The 24,438-nt window shown below is 34.3% G+C and overlaps 1 protein-coding gene across 1 annotated transcript in view; it reads right to left on the reverse strand.

Annotated features, from left to right (window-relative positions):
- The window catches only part of PTPRQ (protein tyrosine phosphatase receptor type Q), a 214,004-nt gene that overhangs the window by 90,334 nt on the left and 99,232 nt on the right, over positions 1–24,438 (reverse strand). Inside the window, exon 26 of the mRNA XM_064376936.1 lies at positions 2,075–2,398. Within this exon, the coding sequence (XP_064233006.1) occupies positions 2,075–2,398 (324 nt within the window). The remainder of the gene's footprint in view (positions 1–2,074; positions 2,399–24,438) is intronic.

Consider the following 24,438-nt stretch of genomic DNA (forward strand, 5'->3'; position numbering starts at 1 on the left):
TGAGCCGAGATCGCGCCATTGCACTCCAGCCTGGGTAACAAGAGTGAAACTTCGTCTCAAAAAAAAAAAAAAAAAAAAAAGAAATGTAAAGTTTATTCTAAAAGCCATGGGAGTTCATTGGATAGCTATAAGCAAGAAAGTGTCATCATCTGCTTTAGACTGAAAAAGACTGGTCTGGCAGTGTAGGAGGCTAGGGAGGCTAGTGCTGTGGGAGCAGTAATGAAGGATTGGACTAATGTAATAGTAATACAAATGGAGGGATTTGTTTAGATGTTGTGGTTGAAATGAATCATTGGTAGGATTGAGGAGAAAAGGAACAGTGCCTAGATTTTCGTTTTCTGCAACAGATAAATAATGATATGAGAAGGTTTGGTGTTTGGTCATGCTAATTTAGATAATTATATTCAACACACATGCCCAGTGATTAGTTGATAAGGTAGATACACTGATCTGGAGTTGTAGGCAGCATTCGGGACTGGAAACAGGATTTGAGAATAATCAGGATGTAAGTAGACTTCAAAGCCATAGACCAGAATAAAGGTACTTAAGGTAAAATCTCCTTGGGGTTGTATGTTGATAAAGAATAGAAAGGGCCAAGTATAGCTCTCTGGTCTCTCCAATGCTTACAGTTAGAATTATTTGCTGAGAATAATTCAGCAAAGAGGACTGAGAAAAAGCTACTAAGAAGGCAGGATAAAAACCAGAAGGGCAGACCTTACAGAAACCAAGTGTCAAAGTGCCAAAGATAGAAAGGGTTGGACAATTGTGTCACAGACTGTTGTCAGAGTTCTACCTCAAATGCTGAATTACATTAACAAACATTTATTGGACATTTACTATTACAAACATTGTGCCAGATACTCTGGGAAATTGTAATAAGAGACACAATTGGTGGCCTAGAAAACAAAGCCTCTAGATCAAAGTTTATTTCACTGTCTGTAAGTGCCTAACATGGTATTTGTCACTGAAAATCTGTGTGTATGTGTGTGTGTGTGTGTGTGTGTGTGTGTGTGTGTGTGTGTGTGTAGGTATACTACTTTACTAATAAGTATCAAAATGTTTAAGAAAATGTGATTTGGATTTGAAAGGAATCACCTTCTAAGAGTCTCAGTCAAGACAGGAAGATGATAACATAAGGTCCATAACTGGAGGGCTTATATGGGACGGGTGACCTAGCAAACCTGAAATGTGCTCTGGAGAGCTGGGGCAGAAATGGCATTTCAGAGAATGCAGCCATTCCCCAGAGCTCTAGTTTGTAGGACTTGATTTGCAACTTATTTATGTTGCATAGAAACCATCACAATTCTATGTAGACAGAGTTCAGGATAAGGAATAGAAATGTATTTACTTAATTATGGTTACTGATACTATCTAAGCAAGCAGGGCAACCAGTTAGTTATAAACACAAAACCTAGGTTGCAAGAGTAATCTTTACCCATACATTGAGTAGTTTGAATCGAAAAGCATTTAAAGTCCTGAAAGATGTTTATATGGTAAAATAATTTTGAGCATATGTAGTTTTCCTCTGTATTTTTTTCGTCTTCCTATCTCAAGCTGGGAGTTAAACACTTGATATTTCTTTGCCTCAGGATTTTGTGCAGTTGAAAAACGCAAGCTGAAAAACTACTTGCAGACAGATCAATCAGGGTTACCATGGTCACACGTGTGTGTATATAAGTTTGAAGTCACTGAAAAGGTTGTAAAGTCAAGCTTAAAAGCAGCAGAGCCTCCAAATATGAAGGAAAAATGTGGGCATGGGTCAAAGGCATTAGATGATAATCAGTATGGCTTAATGGTAGACCATCAGAGAAGCCTCCCACAATGCAATGTTGCAACATGAGACTCTGGGACCTTGGCACAACTTTGGGAGTTTGAGAAAAGCCCTAATAATGATTAACATTGAATTTCTCATTGGGTTTCAATTAATTAAAAATAAACATGTTATATATGTTAGTGTCCTCAGTTATTTCTATGTTCAGTGATTTTACACATAATTGGATTAAGCATAAAGCATAATTTATAGACATATAGAATATAACAGAAATCAGTATGTATATGTCAGAACAATACTCACGGCCAGGCAGAGTCTGTGTAGAAATCCAATTTGAAGCATTGCCATAGCCAGCATTGGTGCTGGCGGCCACTTGAAATCTATACCATCTAAATTTCTTTAATCCATATACTGTCTCTTCAGTTAAGTTAGCTTCATAGAGGTATTGAGTTTTTTGATATTCAACACATTCTTCGGATTCCCATTCTTTGCATTTTTGAGCACGAAGTTGAGTGGTAATTTTGTAATTTTGAAAGTAGCCAAAGATAGTATCAGGTCTTATCCATGTCAATGTTGCACTCGTTGACTGAACATCAGAAAAAGCAATATTTGTGGGAACACTGGGAACTAAAAATTAAAGGAAAAAATTAAAAGCAGTTAGAATTACCGAACACTTTATAAACAGAAGAAAGAATAGAATTCTATTATGGAGCACCTAGTAGAGATCTGTCAAATTACTACAGCACTTAGATTAATTATCCCCACACTTAATGAGAAGAACCTTAAAGTGATGCTTCTGAGATCACCATTTTAAAAAGGTAGAGGACAAAATAATTGTAATTTATTAATTCCTAATTTTGCTCCCAAATTTAATCATAAGTGGCTTATATAAACAAACTTTGGCAAAGGAAAACTGTAAGTTCATGTCATCCTAAGTACTTCCCTAGGTATGGTATGTGTTTGTAATATTAGGTTCCAAGGGAAGATATTTGTGTATTTAAATGTCTAAATAAACATAAGCATATCTTATATCTGCTAAATGTTGATTATAAAACCATTTTAAATAAACAATATTACTGACAATTTTAATGCATGTAATTCATCTTTTTAAAGTTTTATCTCATGTATATTTAGAATTAACACATGATCCTACTTGGAGTCATTTGTTTGCTTTCATACTAACTACTGGTTTGCCAAATGCATATCATGTGTCAGGCTCTGAGCCTGGTGGTAGGAATTCATGTCCTGTTTTCAAGAGGCAGTTTATTGGGCAAGTAATATAAGCATGTTATGGTTAGAAATATGAAAGAGCAATGAAATAAGTGGTATTGGAAATTTTCTCAACCATGCCTTTCTTTGTGTATCTTCAAGGACCCTTGTTAAGAAGATGGAGATAAAGAGAATAAAAATGATGACATGTGAAAATTACATAATTAATGCAAACTGTAGTTTATATTCACATTTAAAAATAAGAAAACTAATACATATTTAGAAAACTCATTGATCTCTACAGATACATTAATTCAACATTCAATAAATATCTAAGAACATCATATATGTACAGGTGGGATTGTAGGTGCTGAAAATACAATGAACAACACAGACAAAAATTCCTGCCTCTAAGAGGTTTACATTCAGGGGAGCTATAAACAATAAAAGTATAAATAAGTATTGTACATAGTCACCTTTGGTATCTGCAGGGGACTGGTTCCCAGAACTTCCACAGAGAACAAAATCAGAAGATGTTAAAGTTCCTTATATAAAATGGTATGGTATTTACATATAAATTATGCACATCTCATATAATTCAAATAATCTCTAGGTTATTTATAATACCTAACACAATGTAAATGCTCTATAAATAGTTGTACTGTTTAGGGATTAATGCCAAGAAACAAATGTCCGGACATGTTGGGTACAGATACATTTTGGTTTTGTATATTTTTCATCTGTAGTGGATTGAATCTATGGGAGCAGAACACATGAATTCGGAGGGCCAACTGTATAGTGTTTTGGATGATGATCAGTGTTATGGAGAAAAAAAGAATGGGAATAAGGAGAGTTTCAGGGATATTGAAAATTTAAATTAGGTAGTCAGAGAAGAAATTAGAAGATACTAAGTTCCATATGTAGGTAGGGAACCTACCCATGTGAATAGTTCAGAAAGAGAAATTTGCAGCAGAGGAAACTGTACAGTTGGAGGCATGCCTGGTATATTTGGAGAATAACAAGAAGGCCTGAGTGCTGGTAGAAGCTACCAGTATTTGACACTAGAGGACATTGTCATGGCTTTAATCTGACCAGAGAAGTGACAGGCTCTCTCTTTCACAGAATCACTCTAGCTACTGTGTTTGGAACAGACTGAAAGGTAACAAGGCTGGAAACAAGGAGAGTAATTAGCAGGCAACTGCACTGTCAACACAAGAGATCACGGCAGCCTGGTCCAAGGTGGTAGCGGCAGAAGGGAAGAGAAACGTTCAAATCCTGAATATAATGTGAAGGAGAGCTGACAGGGTTTGCCGATGTGCGGTATGTAAAATATCAGAGAAAGAGAGGGACAAAAAATGCCCTAAGGTTTTTGGATTGAGCAAATAAAAAGATGAAGTCACTATTAACCAAGATACTGGTGATTGTGAGAAAGATAAGCTTTGGGGAGGAAGATTAACAGTTTCTTTTGAGTAGGTTAAGTTTGAAATTCCTCTCAGACACCCAGAAGGAGATATCAAATACTAGATAGGTGCTTGAGTCTGGATTCTGTAGAGAGGTCTGGACTTCAGTTACAATTTTGGATTTCATCTTAAATTTCTATCTAATTACTTATGTATCTACTGCTTATATACTACATATATACGTATATATATACATATATATATATTTACCAAAACATAAGAGAAGTTATAAAGCAATAGAAAACAGTTATTAGATTACTTAAAGTCTTATGATCAGATTCAATTACTTTGTTTTTAAATATTAATATTTATTATCAAATCTTATTATATTTAATTGAACATTAACATTAAAAGTAGTAGTAAGACAGAGCATTTGTCACACTATTTACAACACATTCTGTTTTACTTTTACCTATCATGAAGAAAAGCAATTAGAGAAAACACTATCTTTAGAAAAAATGTACATTTATAGAGGAAGAAGTTTTAGAATTGGCTAAAAAGTAGAATTTTCATAATTTTTTCAAATCCCTCAGTCACTAAATTTGAACTTGGATCATCTGAACATAAGATACATTTTCAAAATATTCAAACATAATCAGATACATTTGATTGACTTGGGTGTGCAGAAAATGCTTTTAGAGAAGAGATGGTATGTGAGATGGAATTTCACTGATTGTAAAAGTGGAGATCATAGAAGAGAGAGTGAGCTAAGACAAGTTTAATTGCAGCTTATAATTCATGCTGGCAATAACAGAAAGGCTGCACAATAGTTTGGGGACTTACTGTGTCAGAAGACACTATAGATAGCTTGTCAGGCAATGGAAAGCTATAAAAAAAAAGTCACAGTATGTCCAGAGGTACATTTTATCAAGTCCAGTCTGGTAACTGCAAAACAGGAAAAGGGAGAAATTCAGAGACTATTTGATTTGTCCAGGAAAGACAAAATTAGATAATAGCAACAGGACAGAAGTTTTAAAGATATATTTTGGTGATTGAATCCGTAAGAACAGGCAAATAAATGAGAAAATCACAGAATCTCAGAATTTGAAATTGAGAGATTATCTTGGTCAGCTTGTCTCTTTGTCTGACCTTTGTGTCTGCAGATACCCCTCAAGATTCCCAGTCCCTGTACAAAGAGATTCTTCCACTTACTCAACCAAACCCTGATCTAGGTACAGATGGAAAGCTACGTTGCTGCTATAACTAAGAATTGTAATCAGTTTACTTTAAAATAGAGAACTATTCAATGGACCTGACCTTATAACCTGAGCCCTCTAAAAGCAAAATAGTATTTTTGGCTGTTTGCAGAAAAGGAAGTCCAAGATTTAAAGAGATGGATTAAATTTACAAAAATTTCTCCATTGCTGGCTTTGAAGAAGGAGGGAGCTGCATGATAAAGAACACAGAACATCTTTAGGAGCTGAGAGCAGCCCTTAGCTAAAAGCCAGCCAGGAAAGGGGCTCTCAGTCCAATGACTGCAAGGAACTAAATTCTGCCATAACCATGTGAAATTGGGAGAGGACTCTAAGTTACACGAGAAAATGTTGACAAACAACTTGACTTTAACTTGTGAGACTAAGTAGAGAACCTAGGCACAGCATACCCTGGACCTCTGACCTATAAAACTATGAGCTAATAAACTGGTATTGTTTGAAGCCATGAAGTTTGTGAAAATTTGTTACACAGCAATAGAAGAGCAATACAATCTCCCCCTACAAAATGAGCTGTCACTACTTACCCAGCCTCTGCTTACATATATAGAGCAAGGAGAAACTCAACATCTCAAGGGGAGTTTATTTTAAAATTTATTTTCAGATAGCTCTATTTGTTTGTACAGCCTGCATTATTTTGAACTGATATTTATATTCCTATAAATCTTAGCTCCGCACTGAAAACCTACCCCAAAGTGGTCTAATCTACTTTCACCTCCACATCACCCCAACATTCTATATAAAAAATTGAGAAAAGTTTTGCTTCTGCAACCATCGCAATAAAAATATTTTAAAATGATCCAAAATATGTTTATTTATAGGTTATATACACATAAAATGTCAATGTACATATCAGATTGTGTCTCTCAGAGTCCAGACTACTGCATGAAACAAAATAGTGATTCAATAAATATTTTTTGAATGTGAGCAAATGAATTGAGGTTGTAACAGGGGACTTTATTTAGCTTTCCTGATGAAGGATAATTTAATTAGAGATCTGAAGGATAAGAAGAAGCTTCACAGATAAAAAAATATCAGATTTTTTTTTTATGTTAAGACTCTGAAGAAGAAGAGAGCATCACACATTGAAAACAATTAATGAAGGCTGCTGAATCTATAAGGAGACAAATTGGAAGAGAGAAAGTAGGTGACGTAGGTGGAATCACATCACACTGAGCCTTTAAATCAAATGTATGATTTTTAGCTTTATCTGAAGTACAGTGGGATACTTAATTTTCTTTTTCAGACAAGGTCTCACTCTGTTGCACAGGCTGAAGTGCAACTTTCCCTTTCTCTTCATCTGAACTCATATTCCACTCCCTTCCTCATGCCAGTCCCTTCCCGTACTTCCAAAGAGTATACCTAGAGTGACTGTCTTAGTTAGTTTGGGCTGCTGTAGCAACTTACTATAGACTGAGTGATTTGCAAACAATAGAAATTTATTTCTCACCCTTCTGAAACTGAAAGTCAGAGATCAGGGTGCCAGCATGGTGGAGTTCAGGTAAGAACCAGCCTCCTGGTTCCAGACTTCTGGCTTCTTGCTGTGTCCTTGTATAGCAGAAAGAGGGCAAAAGAGCTCTCTGCAGTCTTTGTTTAAGGGCATTAATCCCATTCATGAGGGCTCTACCCTCATGTCCTAATTACCTCTCAAAGGCCTTACCTTCCAATACCATCACTCAGGGAGTTGGGATCTCAACAAATAAATTTTGCAGGGGATATAAACATTCACTCCATTGCAGCAAATTATTTGTTATACAGACAGGTGCAATGTCTATTGGTTGGAATGCCAGGACAACAAGCATAAACCCAGACTGTCTGGAAACTGGGATTTAGGGTCACTATATATATGTTTTGGATATGTTTTGCCTTTTCTTTTAGTGTTTTGAGTTGTATAGAGTAAGCACATTGAAATAGATATATCAAATTTGATTTTATCAGGCCCTATGAAAGGATATTGAGCTGTGTCCAATATGTGCAATAAAAAGCCGTAATGCATAAGCCTATGCTTTCATATTCCACAGGTATATGTGAGTAAATCTGTAGGATAATCATTGCTAGGTAAAATATATGCATATTTGTAGCATTGCTACATCACATTCCAAAAAGGTTTTATCAATATCTACTCCTGTCAACATACATGAGAGTGTCTGTTCCCAACACACTTGCCAACAGAGTATGCAGTAAAAGTTTCAGAGGGGAAAATTATATTTCAATGTGAAGCTTATTTGTACTTCTCTCGCTTTAATTTACTTTTCTATAAACTATCATTTGTATTCTTTACTATTTTTTCTGTTGGGTAGATGGCTTTGCTATTTATTTATTTAAGCCTTTAATATAAACTTTTTGTGATACTTGATGAAGATATATTTTCCAAATCTGTTATTTGCCTTTTTATTTTGCTGGTAATAGTTTTTGCTATGTAGAAATTTTTACTTTTTTTTTTTTTCTTGAGACAGAGTCTCACTCTGTTGCCAAGGCTGGAGTGCAGTGGCATAATCATGGCTCATTGCAACCTCAACTTCCCAGGCTCATGTGATCCTCCCAACCCAGACTCTTGGGTAGTTGGAACCACAGGTGTGTGCCATCACACTCAGCTGATTTTGTACTTTTTGTGGAGATGGAGTTTTGCCATTTTACTCAGGCTCATCTTGAACTCTTGGGCTCAACTGATCCATCTGCCTCAGTCTCCCAGAGGGCTGGGATCACAGGGATGCTCCATGGGGCCTGGCCTTGAAAAGTTTTATATTTCATTAAAATCTTACACTCTGCTCTTTCCCCGTGAGAATCAGGAAGTATGGTTCAAATATTTTCCTTATTTTATTTATTTATTTATTTTTAGATCTACCACTGGTCACCTTTCCCATGTTTCAATTTTCTTTCCCTAGAGTTTGCTAAACTCCTGGAAGTGGGAGGAAAATATTCACTAGCTATTGAACTACAGAAGGCAGAGGAGGCTGCCCTTTCGTGATTCCAACTGGAGGGATGACTATGACCAACTATTTTTTCCTCCGATGTTCAGATTTTAGGATAGCTAGTGTTTGTTACTAACAAATTTTGCTACATAGTAAAAATTTTCAGCAGATTAATATTAATTTGCAGACTCTAGTATTCTCCAATTAAGTTTCCAGAGAAAAAAAGGTATTGAAAAGAAAACCACAAAAATCCCAGCAAGAGTTATTTGTAACCTGCCTATGGGAAGCATAACGACACTTTCAACCTCCTAGTATATGACAGGCAGTGATGGGACACTAGAACATACTGTCACTCAGTAAGTGTTTGCTGACTGTGGAAATAAGTGATGGTTCATTGAAACAGCCTTCTGTTTCCTCGTGGTACAAAATCTAGTCCACATTTTTACTCAAATGTATTTAGAAAGATAAACCAGAAATGAATCTGATCTGAGGCCAAATATATTGTATAACTTATAGACAAATTTTTAAACAAGACTACCTCAGAAGTATTCATAAGTGACCAGTAGTAACCCTCATTTATATCCAGTATCTTCTCTTTGATGAACTGTGTGTTGAACCAGACTATTTCAAGGCAACTGCCCTATTGAATTACAGATACAAAAAGGATTACACTCATTTCAGCATGGAGAATCAGATTTCCATTCTTTAAGAATGACTAAAAACCTCAAACTTTTTCTGTCCACAGATGGTACTAATTTGAACACATCATTCCATGCTTCCTGGAGTAATCACACAGCTTGCTTAGATTTTCTAAACATGACTGAACTGTGATGAAGCGATCAACATTAACTGCCAAGGTACTCAGTAAATTACATTTTTATTCATAAATTATTCTTATCAGTAAAATACTTTCATCACAGTTGAAATTAGGGCCTGTAGATCTAAATAAGCAATATTTGTTATAGGTTTAAATGCATGAGAGTTTTTAGTGACTATTTGGTAAATTCTACTTAGAAGATGAAAATGTGTATAAAATTTAACTCTGTAAACTTCTGAATATCAATTATTAGAAACTGCCAAACTTTCCTGATAGGATTGTGAAGGTAGTTTGTATTGACTTCTCATTGACCTGGATAAGTACACTAACTTGGATGACCAAGTTTAAGTTCTTTATTTATGACTATATATTTTTATTCTCAGGAACAGATGTACTCTCTTTTAAGCAAAACAGATGTCTGAAAAGTTATATTTATGAATTATATTTATAAAACATACAAAATTATCAATCCAATCTTCCCAAATTTATTAAGAATATTTTTGTCTCTAAAAGTTTTAAATAATCTATCCTTTTAGAAACACATCATACAGATATATAATTTAAACCTATACAAATAAAAATACAATTTGCTAACACTAACATAGTATAAGTTAATGTAAAAATTTAAATACCTTCAAAGTCAAGTGCAAAGTAAATTTCAGCATACCAGATATAAATTTTGAACTAAGCTGAATTTAGTCAATAGCATTTATTGTACATTCACATTGAATGATGTGGACAGGTTACAAGTCAAAGTATAAGCACCTTTTCACACATAGATGAAAAATATTTTAGTTAATGGAAATAACTACAAAGAGGTAAAGGCAACAGGAAAAAGAAGATCAGGGAGCTGTAATTTGTAGGAACGAATGAGGATTAGTGAAGATGTGAAAGAAAAAATGTTCAAGTAGGTTGAGTTTGGAGAGAGATATTTAAATGGCAACAAAATGTTTGTCAAGGACTGGAAAGTATCTTAGGCTGAAGTAAAATAGTCTAACTAGGGCAGTAATAAGAAAAAAGTGTCGGGGATTATCAGGTTTGGTGTTACTGAAAGGCAGTAAAAGTTTGAAAGTAGTTTAGGTAGGCAGTTTAGACTACAGTAGGCAATAGAGAAACAACTGACAGAGACATGTAAACTTAAAGAAAAGTCTGAGTCTTCATATCACTTGTTAGGAATAGGCAAATTTGATAAAAACTGGTTAGATACTTTACATAAAAAGTGCAACATAGATTACAATGATCTGGTAGGTTAAGAATCATTAGGACTAGAGCTAAAGAAAAATGCAAAGAAATATTGACAGAACGTGATGATATATTGAGCACAGAGAAAATACGGGTAAAGCAAATGGAATGAACCCAGGAATCGGGTTAACTGACAAAATACATACTTTAGACTTCTTAGAAGTAAATTATACATTTGACTCTTCATAACAAATAAATAAAGGGAAAATCAAGATTATACATCTTTGTTACTACAAATAAAGGTAAATTAAATGAACAAAAAGTACAATAAACTCTGGTACTGAAATCAAAGATACATTTCTTCTGAAAAACCCTATAAAGAGGATACCATAATTTAATAAGCAATGTCTGCACCAACATCCACACTGGTAAATACTAAGTATGTTTAATTTTTCCCATTCTTACAATGTCACTCAGAGTAGGTAGGTGGAATAATTCTCAAATATGTTTTAGTCAAACTATTTCTTCAGAGGCTGTAAGTATACAGTTCATGTACATCTCTCTCTGGTAGCCTGGCTTAATTCAGAAAATTATGGAGTATTTATCAAGTGATGAAACACAAATGTGATTTTGAATGCTACTACAAAGCTGAGAATATGGACTGACACATTCATACTAATGTGCCAAATTAAATAATCTTACAATATAAATGTATTCAATTTGCATGAAATAGGAGTAACATATTTTAAAATTGTTTTGTATCTGTTACAATGTATGTATAGTTGGATAATTCAGGCCCAACATTCTATAAACCATAGCTGTAATAGTTTTAGTCTTTAAACCATGTATTGTTAAACACTTACCTTTAAAAAAATTTCAATAAAACTTCTGAAGAAAAAGTCATTTTTTAGAGACCATTACAAATAAAAAAAGTTATACATATAGTTATACATACGCTGTTTGGAGGCTAATATGGTTTGGCTGTGTCCTCACCCAAATCTCATCTTGAACTGTAATTCCCATAATCCCCTTGTGTCGTGGGGAGGACCAAGTAGAGATGATTGAATCATGGGGGTGGTTCCCCCATTCTGTTCTCGTGTTAGTGAGTTAGTTCTCATGAGATCTGATGGTTTTATAAGGGGCTTCCCCCTTCACTGGGCATTTATACTTCTCCTTGTTGCTGTCATGTGAAGAAGGAGGTGTTTGCTTCCCTTTCTGCCATGATTGTAAGTTTCCTGAGGCCTCCCCAGCCATGCTGAACTGTGAGTCAATTAAACCTCTTTCCATTATAAATTACCCAGTCTCAGGTATTTCTTCATAGCAGTGTGAGGACAGACCAATACAAAGGCAAAATTAGTTGGCCTGATTTATAGATTCATTAGTTTTGACAGCTGCATGCAGTAAGTCATCTCATGAGAATATCAAAAATAACAACTTTGATTTTACATAGTTTATCTGAAACAGTTCTTAGACGAGTAATTAGAAAGCAGACTTAATTATCTATTAAGATCACTTCTATAACACCTCGAGACTAAATTGAACCATTGAGAGTGATGAAGAAATTAGAAAGACATACTAGTTTGTGGAGATTTACCCACGGATGAGTATGAGGAAATAAAATGTTAGTTTCATATCTTGTTAGCAGGATAAATAGAGTTGTCACAGGAGAGGATTGTGTTAGCATAACAGGTCAGGTGAAATGAATTTGGGAGAATATCTGTATCTATAAGTAATTGAAATCATGAGAGTGAATGAATATTTGAAAGGAGTACTCATATTATCAAAACACCAGAGATGAAGAATTGAGTCTATATCCATAGTTAATGTACAGTGAAGTACAATAGGAAAAGAAGGTCAGAAGAAACAGATAAGCATACAATGCCTGGCACACATTGATATTTGCTTAGCAAAAATGTGAACAAGTGAACAAATCAATGGATGGATGGATGGATGGACAGATTTCAAAAACACAAGTTCCACCAAATGTTGAATATAATTGAATGTTACTTACAGCAACTTTTTTTCTCTTCTAAAAATGGCGGCAAGCTAAATGCGGTGGCTCATGCCTCTATAATCCTAACACTTTAGGAGGCCAAAGTGGGTGGATCTCCTGAGGTCAGAAGTTCGAGACTAGCCTACCCAACATGGTGAAACCCTGTTTCTACTAAAAATATAAAAATTAGCTGGGTGTGGTGGTTGGTCCCTGTAGTTCCTCCTTCACTGGGTACTCAGGAGGCTGAGGCAGGAGAATCACTTGAACCCAGGAGAAGGAGGTTGCAGTAAGCTGAGAATGTGCCACTGTACTCCCCAGCCTGGGTGACAGAGCAAGACTCCATTAAAAAAAAAACAACAACTGTGGCTGTAAATAAAAACTTATCAATTAAAATACACACGAGGAATGCTGAATCTAAGCTTTGGGAAAATATCCAGAAGAAAGAATAAAGAATTGGGATTTTTCAGGGATCCCACGTGAGAAAGTGAGAGAGAAGGAAGAAATGGAAGAAGAAACAATCAATAGAGAAGAAAGGTTCAAAGAATAGTGTGAGATTGGGGACATGGGCTTCGGTATAAAGAAACCAAAAGAAAACTCTCTGATTGGCAAAAGTTTTTTTTTTCTTTTTTTTTAAGACAGAGTTTCACTCTTGTCGCCCAGGCTGGAGTACAATGGTGTGATCTCAACTCATTACAACCTCTGCCTCCTGGTTTCAAGAAATTCTCCCGCCTCAGCCTCCTGAGTAGCTGGAATTACAGATGCCCACCACCATGCCCGGCTAATTTTGTATATTTAGTAAAGACAGGGTTTCATTATGTTGGCCAGGCTGGTCTCAAACTCCTTACCTGATGATCCACCCACCACAGCCTTTCAAAGTTCTGGGATTACAGGTGTGAGGGTGCCATTCTGTTGCCCAGACTGGAGTGCAATGGTGCCATCACAGCTCACTGTAATGTTAAACATCTGGGCTTAAGCAGTCCTTTGCCTCAGCCTCCTGGGACTACAGGAACACATCACCACTCTAGGCTAATCTTTTAAAATGTTTTGTATTAATGGGATCTCACTATGTTGCCAAGGCTGTTCTCTAAATCCTGGGCTCAAGTAATCCTCCCACATCAGCCTTTAAGGCTCTTGATTACAGGTGTGAGCCACCACACCTGGCTCAAAAGATTTTTAAGAATAAACATGTCTAATAATCAATTTAAAGCCATATATATTATTGCAATATAAACTCCTCTTCTGTGTACCCATCACCAAGTGTCATTAAGGCTATTATACACTAAAGTGTTCAGTGTGACTAGTCATCTTTATAATAATCATGAAAGGAGCTCAGATTCACATTTTGGGCAAAAGTTTTGCAAAAGCAGCTAAGAATTTGTAACAAACATTCCAGTTTGGGGAACTCTGATTTGGTGATAGCTTATATCAAACTATTCAGCAGATAACTTGTATGAACTTGGAAAAGTAAAAAAAAAAAAACATAGCTATTGGCTCGAGGTGTCAGAGAATAAAGTATGAGGCTGCTAAAGTAGTTGGAAACAGAAAACTTAGACCCAAAGTTTGGGACTAAACTACCCTTAAATCCTTGCCTAATATTTTAATTATGTGTACATGATGGAGAATCCAAGAAGCACAGGAGAAAGCAACAGCTGAAAAACCCAGTGTACACACACACACACACACACACACACACACACACATTAATATATACAGCTGTCAAGTTGTTGAGTACTTATAACTTGTAGTTTGTGTTAAATACTTATAACTCTGTAGTTTTTGCCATTATTGTTATATTTGTTGTACTTGTTTATTGTTATATTGTTATATTTGTTAACAGTAAGTACAACAAATATAACAATAATGGCACAAACTACAGAGAAGTACATGGGAATACTTTTGCGAAGTTCTTGTATTTTATTCTCAGTTACATAAATTAAGCAGTTATAATAAGCCAAGGAATCATATTGTAGTCCCTTGTACAAAGAAACATTGCTAAAAGTCCAATAGAGGAATTAAAATATAATGCTAAAAATATATAGTTAACTCAATAGAATGCAAGAAAGAATGCAAGAACAAAGGAACTAAAAATAAGAGACAGGATATACAGAAAACAAAAAGAAAATGGTAGATCCAAAGTCAACCAAATTAATAATAACTTTAAATCTAAATGAATTAAATAATCCATTTAAAAATCAGAGGTTGTCAGACAGGATTAAAGACCTGATTATATGTTGTTCACAAGAGATGTACTTTGTATCCACCAGACACAGTTTAAATACAATACAAATAATTCAAAAGTAAGGATAGAAAAATATATATTATGCAAACTAAAAACAAAAGAACATATGCTATATTAATAACAGACAAAAAAGCTTTAATACAAGGAGTGTCCCCAAAGATAAAAGGGATAGTTTAAAGTGATTAAGGGATTAGTTAATTAGGAAAATATAACAATCACAAATATGCATGTTTTTAGTAAAAATCTTTTTCGTTTTTTTACTGAAAGTACATGAAGCAAACTGGATAGAATTGAAAGAAATTAACCCATAATCATAGTTAAATATTTTATCATTTCCTTCTCAATAAGTGTTAGAATGATTAGGCTGAAAAGTGGTAATGATACAGATGTTCTGATATTAATCACATGGAACTAATACATAGAACATTACGGTAAAATATTTAGAAGCAAGAAAATCTTAATGATCAGAAATTGATGTAATAGGAAACAAACAAACAATAGAGAACATTAACCAATATAAAAGTTGGTTATATAGATACTTATTAAGATATATAAAAAGAAAGAAAACATAACTCACATCATGAATAAAACAAAGAATATCACTGCAGATTCCAAAAAACGTTGAGCCAATTAATTCAACATTTTAAATAAAATGGTCAAGTTTCTTGGAAACATAACTTACATAAAATAATATAGAAAGTATGATGGGTTAATAGGTGCAGCAAACCACCATGGCACATATATACCTATGTAACAAACCTGCACATTCTGCACATGTATCCTAAAACTTAAAGTAAAATTTTTTTAAAAAAACAAAGTATGAATAGTTCTGTATTTATTAAAGAAGTCAAAGTAATAAAAAAACAAACTGCTATAATAGAAAACTCCAGGTTCAGAGGGTTTCACCAGTGAATTCTATCAAATAGTTTAGGATGAAACAATATCTGTGAAAATAAAGAAGGAAAAAGCATTCTACAACTACTTATATTAGGGTGGTATAACTTTGATGTAAATATCTGAGAAAAAATATTTTAATGAAAGAAAATTATAGACCAATACCTATTCCGAACAAAAATACAACAATCCTAAGCAAAATGTTACTAAATCAAATCCAGCCATATATAGTAGAATAATGCATCTCATCAAGTGTGTTTTAATCAGGAATGTAAATTTAATTTAACATTCAAAAATAAACCAAGTAACTTGTCACAGTAAAATAATAAAAGAGAAAAAGGAAATAATTACCTTAAATGCGGAATCAAGTGGCAAAATTGAACAACCATTCAGAATAAATACTCATACCAAACTACAAATAAAAGAATTTTCTCAATTTAATAAAGGGTACTTACAGAAAGTCTACAGCCAATATCATGTAAAATGGTGAAAAACTAATCCTTCTCCCTGAAACTGGGAACAACACAAGGATATTGGCTTTTATCACTTCTGTTTAACACTGTACTGGAGAGTCTAACCAGTGCCATGAGGCAAAACAAACAAAAAAGTCATTGAATTAAGAAAGAGATAAAAATACCTTTAATATTGAAAGGCAATATTTTTAATATAGAACATTCTTTAAAAAATTTTTAACCTTCTAGAATTAAGAAGTAAATTTAGCAAAGTCATAGGATACAATGTCAAAATGAACATTTATTATATTTCTTTATTTTGCATCAAACTAATGACTAAAATCAATTCTATTTAGAATAACATTAAAAAATTAAATACTTGCAAATAATTTTGACAAAAGGTATGTAAAATCCATTTACTTAAAACCACAAAACATTGCTGTAAGAAACAAATGATTTTAAAAATGAAGAAATAATAACATATTCATTAATAAATTATTGATAAGATGTCAGTTCTCCCCAAACTCATGTATAGATCTGATGCAACCCCAATAAAAATGCCACAGGCATTTTTGTAAAAATTAATAAGACCATTATAATTTAAAAGTTTATACGGACATGCAAAGACCAAAAGTAGCCAAAACAATTTTGAAAAAAGAACACATTTGTAGAACTTACACAAACTTATTTCAAGAATTATAATAAAGCTACAGTTATCAACACAGTTTGGTTTTATTATAATCACAGATAAATAAATCAATGGAAGAAAATATATTCTGAAAATATATTCAAGCTCATAGGGTCAAGTGATTGACAAAACTATCAAGGCCATTCAAATGAGGAAATAAAAGTATTTTAAAAATAGTTATTAAATGTTTTGATAAATGTATGAAAAAATGAACTTTGAATCACTTCTCATACTACACACCCACAATTCAAGATGAATCAAAAATACAAATGTATAAGCTAAAACTATAGCATTTCTAGAAAAAAAAACAGATAATTCTTCACAATCTCGAGTTAGGGTACAAAATGTACCAAAATGAGCTTAAAAGTTGCTAATTTAGATTTCAGCAAAATTAAAATCATCTGCTTATGCATAGGTGCCGTTAAGAAAACAGAAAGTCAAGCTATTGACTAGAAGATAATAATTGTTATACATATATCTAATAAAGTATAGTAGGCCAGGCACAGTGACTCCTGCCTGTAATCCAAGTATGTTGGGAGGCTGAGGCAAGTGGATCATGAGGTCAGGAGTTCAAGACCAGCCTGACCAACATGCTGAAACCCTGGCTATACTAAAAACACAAAAATTAGCCAGTTGTGGTAGCATGCACCTATAATTCCAGCTACTCAGGAGACTGAGGCAAGAAAATCACTTGAACCCGGGAGGTAGAGGTTGCAGTGAGCTCAGATCATGCCATTTGCACTCTAGCCTGGGTGACTCTGTAATTTATAGATTCATTGCTATATATACCCTATCAAGTTACCATTGACTTTCTTTACAGAATTAGGGAAAAACTACCTTAAATTTCATATGGAACCAAAAAAGAGCCCATATAGCCAGGACAATCTTAAGCAAAAAGAATAAAGTTGACATCACACTACCTGACTTGAAACTATACTGCAAGACTACAGTAACCAGAACAGCATGGTACTGGTGCCAAAACAGATATAGAACAATGGACCAGAACAGAGGCATCAGAAATAATGGCACACATCTGCAACCATCTGATCTTTGACAAACATGACAAAAACAAGCAATGGGGAAAGGATTCCCTGTTTAATAAGTCAGGTTGGGAAAACGAGCTAGCCATATACAGAAAACTGAAACTGGACCCCTTCCTTACATTTTATACAAAAATTAACTCAAGATGGATTAAATACTTAAACATAAGACCTAAAACCATACAAACTCTAGAAGAAAACCTAGGCAATAACATTCAGGACACAGGTATGGGCAAACATTTCATGACTATAACACCAAAAGCAATGGCAACAAAAGCCAAAATTGACAAATGGGATCTAATTAAACTAAACAGCTTCTGCACAGCAGAAGAAAGTGTCTTCAGAGTGAACAGACAACCTACAGAATGGGAGAAAATTTTTGCAATCTATCCATCTGACAAAAGGCTAATATCCAGAATCTACAACGAACTTAAATTTACAAGAAACACAACCCCATCAAAAAGTGGGTAAAGGATATGAACAGACACTTCTCAAAAGGAGACATTTATCCGGCCAACAAACATATACTAGAGAAATGCAAATCAAAACCACAATGAGATACCATCTCACACCAGTTAGAATGGCAATCATTAAAAAGTCAGGAAACAAAAGAGGCTGGAGAAGATGTGAAGAAATAGGAACACTTACACTGTTGGTAGGAGTGTAAATAAGTTCAACCAATGTGGAAGACAGTGTGGTGATTCCTCAAGGATCTAGAACCAGAAATCCCATTTGAGCCAGAAATCTCATTACTGGGTATATACCCAAAGGATTACAAATCATTCTACTAAGAAGACATATGCACATGTATGTTTACTGCAGCACTATTCACAATAGCAAAGACTTGGAACCAACCCAAATGTCCATCAATGATAGACTGAATAAACAAAATGATGTGACACATATACACCATGGAATACTATGCAGACATAAAAAAGGATGAGTTCATGTCATTTGTAGGGACATGGATGAAGCTGGAAACCATAATTCTCAGCAAACTAACACAAGAACAGAAAACCAAACACCGCATGTTCTCACTCATAAGTGGGAGTTGAACAGTGAGACACATGGACACAGGAAGGAGAACATCACACACTGGGCCTGTCAGCGGGTGGGAGGGTAGGGGAGGGATAGCATTAGGAGAAATACCTGATGTAGATGATGGGTTAATGGGTGCAGTAAACTACCATGGGGCACGTATACCTATGTAACAAATTTGCACTTTCTGCACATGTATCACAGAACTTAAAGTATAATAAAAAAATCAAATTTTCTAAAAAGTAAAAAAGAATTGTATCCAAAATATATAAAGAACTACTATTACTCAATATTAAAAGGCAAACAATTCAAGAGAGAAATGCAGTAAATTTTTGCATTTTTGTTACTATGGTTTTGTTACTATGGGTTAGTTATTGAATTTTTGTCACTATGGTTTAGTTAAATAACACCTGTCTTTGTAAAACAGGGTTTGAATTGTAACAAATTCAAGAAATTTTGAGAAATTTTATAATTTCTATGAGAAATTTTATATGAAAACTTTGCTTCTAGCTCTTTCATCCAAAAAATCATTACATAAATAACATATGCACATTATAATCAGTGACACATCACATCACTTTGTTCAAAGTCTGTCATTGATTGGTCATTGCTCATTTGTTATTCAGTTCTTGCACAGGCAGCAAATTGTATAACTATGTGCCTCCTTGTCACCCAGCAATGAACTCATATGACACATATTGGCTAAAAAAGATGGTAGCAGAGCAACAGAAGTGAGAGTGCTGGAAATGAAGTTTGAAACTAATGTATACTGAGTTTTAGAACAAATGGCTGACCGTGGGAATGTTGACACTACTGTTCAAGAAACTTTAGATACGCAGCCAGGACAACTTAGTGAAGACCACCAAGGACAGAAATTAGAGCAAGTAGTTCTGATAAATTGGATGGAGGATGATGTCCTGAAGGAAGTAAAAAATAGCAGCAACAACAACAACAAAATCACAGTATGGGAACTCTTGCAGATATGTCAGAATATTGAAAGTGCAAAGGATAAAATATTGGAAACTGATCTAAACCTTGAAAGGAGTGTAACAATTCACTGAAACATAGAAAAGATGCCCTCTCTATAACATAAGCTAAACAGTGAAAAAAAAATTCTTGATAAGTTTTTATACAAAATTCTGTTTCTAATGTTTTAAATCAGTATACTAAATATTGATTGTATTAGTTTCTCATTTTTACATACATTTATAATTGACAGTAAGAGTTTTGAATTTTGTAACAAAAAGTTTTGAAGGTCACAGAACAATCATAATTTTCCACATTGATTATTAAGATTACTTTGCACACATTCAGTTTCTATAATCTTTTTAGTCCTATACTACTATGTAAAGCAAGGATTGTCTGTATATGAATGGCCAATAATCATAGGAAAGTATCCAACATAATGAATCATCAGAAAAGTGCAAATTAAAATTACAACAAACTGTATACTTTTTTATGTCACCTAAAATGACTAATGTTATAACACCAAATTCTGCTGAGACTGAGATGTAATTAGAACTCTTATTCAGTGCTGTTGGGTATGTATTTCATATAGTACAACTACTTTAGAAAACCATCAGTTTCTTGAACAATTAAACACATACCTCGCCTATGACCCAGTAATTACAGAAAAAAGATTTGTACAAAAATATCTATAGCAGTTTCATTCCTAATAATTAGAAACAATACATATGTCCATCAAAAGAAAACAGACACACTAATAATAGTATATTCATGTGATGGAAAATGACTCAATACTAACAGAACAAATTAATAAAACTGTAGCAACAGTTATGCTGAGAGAAATGGGCCACCTAGCATAAGAGAATCATATAGCTTAAGAAAGTGAAACTAATCTATGTTGATTGAAATTAGGGCAGCAGTTGCCTTTGGGAATGGATGGAAAAGGGAACTTTCTATGGGGGACGGAAATGCTCTATATGTTGACTGAATGGTGGTGACATGGGTGTATGTCCTTGTCAAAATTCAATGAATTGTACACAAGTTCTGTACATGTTACTGCATATACATTTCCCATCAGTAGAAAATATTAAATACATGAAAAACGCTTTCCCATAAAAATGTACCAATAATACTCAAAATAAGTCACCACAAGTTATACATGTATACAGAAATTAAAAGTAATAGACATTAGTATTTTCTTTTTTTTTCCTTTTTTTTTGAGACAGAGTTTCGCTCTTGTTACCCAAGCTGGAGTGCAATGGCGCGATCTCGGCTCACTGCAACCTCCGCCTCCTGGGTTCAGGCAATTCTCCTGCCTCAGCCTCCTCAGTAGCTGGGATTACAGGCACGCACCACCGTGCCCAGCTAATTTTTTGTATTTTTAGTAGAGACGGGGTTTCACCATGTTGACCGGGATGGTCTCAATCTCTTGACCTCATGATCCACCTGCCTCAGCCTCCCAAAGTGACATTAGTATTTTCTAGATAGTATCTTATAAATCTAGAATTTTAATAGAAAAACAATTATGAACTTTGCTGTATTTCCCTTATATCCATACTAGAAAGGAAGTCTTAGCAATGATTAGCCCAAGTATGTCACCAACTACTTTCAACTATTGTTTGGTACCTGTTTAATCTGCAGACAAAATTCCTAATAGTGCTTCTGACAAGAGCATCCTATTTAGCTTTTAAGGTACACACACAACTTTCAAGGTGTTTTACACAGCTAATTATTTCTTTGATAACAACCTAAATACAAATTTTGTTTTTTGTTTTTTGGCTTTTTTTGAGATGGAGTCTCGCTCTGTCGCTCAAGCCGGAGTGCAGTGGTGTGGTCTCAGCTCACTGCAACCTCTGCCTCCAGGGTTCAAGTGATTCTCCTGCCTCAGGCTCCCTAGTAGCTGGGACTACAGGCATGCATCACCACACCCAGCTAATTTTTGTATTTTTAGTAGAGATAGGGCTTCACCATGTTGGCCAGGATGGTCTCTATCTCCTAACCTCATGATCCACATGCCTCGGCCTCCCAAAGTGCTGGGATTACAGGCATGAGCCACAGTGCCCAGTCAAATTTTGTTTTAAATTTCAAGACCAAACTTTAAAAATGCTAGACCTCTCATGCACAACAAATATCATTAATGTAGTGTGTTTTAAGAAAATTACAAAAATGTAATCTAGATTTTTAAAAAGTATTAAAGTAGGCCAGTCACAGTGGCTCATGCCTATAATCTCAGCATTTGTGAGGCCAAGGCAAGAGGATTGCTTGAGTTGAGGGGTTCGAGACCAGCCTAGGCAACATAGTGAGATCTTGTCTCAACAAAAATTTTAAAAATTAGCCAGGTCTGGTGGCATATGCCTATAGTCCCAGCTACTCTGGAGACTGAGGCAGGAGGATCACTTGAGCCCAAAAGGTTGAAGCTGCAGTGAGCTGTGATCGTGCCACTGTATATCCAGCCTGCATGACAGAGTGATATCCTGTCTCAAAAAAATAGAAAAAATAAAAAATGAAAACACTAAAGTAGTGTTAATTGAATTAGTAATGAACCTCTTGGGCTACTATTGTATATATATATGTGTATATATATGTATATATATAAAATAGTAGCCCAATAGGAAATAGGAAAAAACAGGAAATAGGAAATAGGAAAAAATATATATATACACATATATATATTCCCATATATATATGTATATATATGTACATATTTGTATATATATTCCCATATATATACACATATATGTGTGTATATATATGTGTGTGTGTGTATATATATATATATTTTTTCTTTCTTTCTTTCTTTCTTTTTAAGATGGAGTCTCGCTTTATCAGCCAGGCTGGAGTGCAATGGCATGATCTCGGTTCATTGCAACCTCTGCCTCCTAGGTTCAAGCAATTCTGTCTCAGCCTCCCAAGTAGCTGGGACTACAGGCACCTGCCACCACACCAGGCTAACTTTTATATTTTTAGTAAAGATGGGGTTTTTCCATGTTGGCCAGGCTGGTCTCAAACTCCTGACCTCAAGTGATCAGCCTGCCTTGCCCTCCCAAAGTGCTGGGATTACAGGCTTGAGCCACCACGCCCAGCCTGGGCTATAAATTTTTAATGTATTTTTTAATTAGTATAGATTTTATTATTGCAATTCATATGGAATAGGATTTATAATATTTCTAATATAATTTTCTTTTCAAATAGTAATTCTTGGTAAAAAGGTATCTAGGCATAGAACCAATGGGTGATTTATTGAAGGTTGTAGTGAGTAGGTAGTAAAAATTCAAAGTGAAATGATGACTTATTAATATACTAAAAAATGCTACTTTTACCTTTGAGTTTTGAAAGTATTTAATCTTATAGTGGCTGCAACTTATGCATGACTTATATTTATAAAATAGCTCTCTCCTCAAACTTGTATTTTCATATGCCACAAAACTTGTAATCTTTGAAATTCACTAAGTAGAAGTTAATAATATTTTGTACAGTCTTCTATCTGTTCAAATCTTTTTCTTTGTATTAACATGCATTGTTTTAAATTAAGTCTAAATTAATTTCTTAAATGCAACATTTGAGAAATTTTGCTATTAAAATTCATATATTCTACATTTTTGAATGTTTACAGCATTAGTAAAAGTTTTTCCATGACATTTATAATCTCAGACAAACAACAGGCACATTCCTGAAACTTTCAAGTAATACGGTTACCAGAAAGAAGTGGGCTTTTGCATGCACACACATGCTTAATTTACTTAAAAAGGGAAGTAAAAGAGAATAAGAAAAAAATTGGGAAAGAGGTTGATATGTAAAGGCTGTTATGAAAAGTATCAACTACAGCTGCATAGGACAGGAATGGAAAATAGGGTAATAAGATATGCACCAGTTCCTAAATAAGTTAATAAAAACACTGCTCAAAGAACAGCTGGCTTTAGCTGGAGCCTGGATGAAGCAAAGAGTGGCAGTCTGGAGTCCACTTAATGAGAGGTATTAAAGCATCGATAGGGTCAAGGAGAATTATGCAGAGTAACCTAAATTCATTTTTTATAAAAGGAATTACATTTAAAGAACTTTTAAATTTATAATTTGGAATTTGATGCCTAAGACAATTTCAAAATAGCAAACATTACACTTTTGGAACTGATCCAAGATAAAAAATGTGATATGAGTCTAGGAACTTTGAACATTTCCCAGAATGGCCTCAGTATTTTACAGATCTTATTACGTTAACTCACAATATTTTTAGTTTTATAGACTAAGCACAAATTTGATCATAGAAATTTAGTTTTCCTGAATTTTAAATCCATTTTTGGACAAAAGTATGTATATACTCACATTATAAATGTATTTATACATGTTAATGAAGAAATTCTTATAATGAAAGTACATTTCTTCACTTCACAATGTCTCTACTTAGACATTGTGAAATAATGGAAGAAACTTCTGTAATTCCAATTAACACAATGATGTATTGAATTTCTAAGGTGAGGGAACAAAATAGTAGAAAGAATTCTGGACTAATAATAGTTTTGCAAATAACTAATTATAGAAAACTCAACAAATACTTAAGCTGTGTACTTC

Source organism: Aotus nancymaae, unplaced genomic scaffold, assembly GCF_030222135.1.
Source record: "Aotus nancymaae isolate 86718 unplaced genomic scaffold, 86718_ANA_hifiasm-v0.15.2.pri h1tg000016l, whole genome shotgun sequence".
NCBI classification, from domain to species: domain Eukaryota; kingdom Metazoa; phylum Chordata; class Mammalia; order Primates; family Aotidae; genus Aotus; species Aotus nancymaae.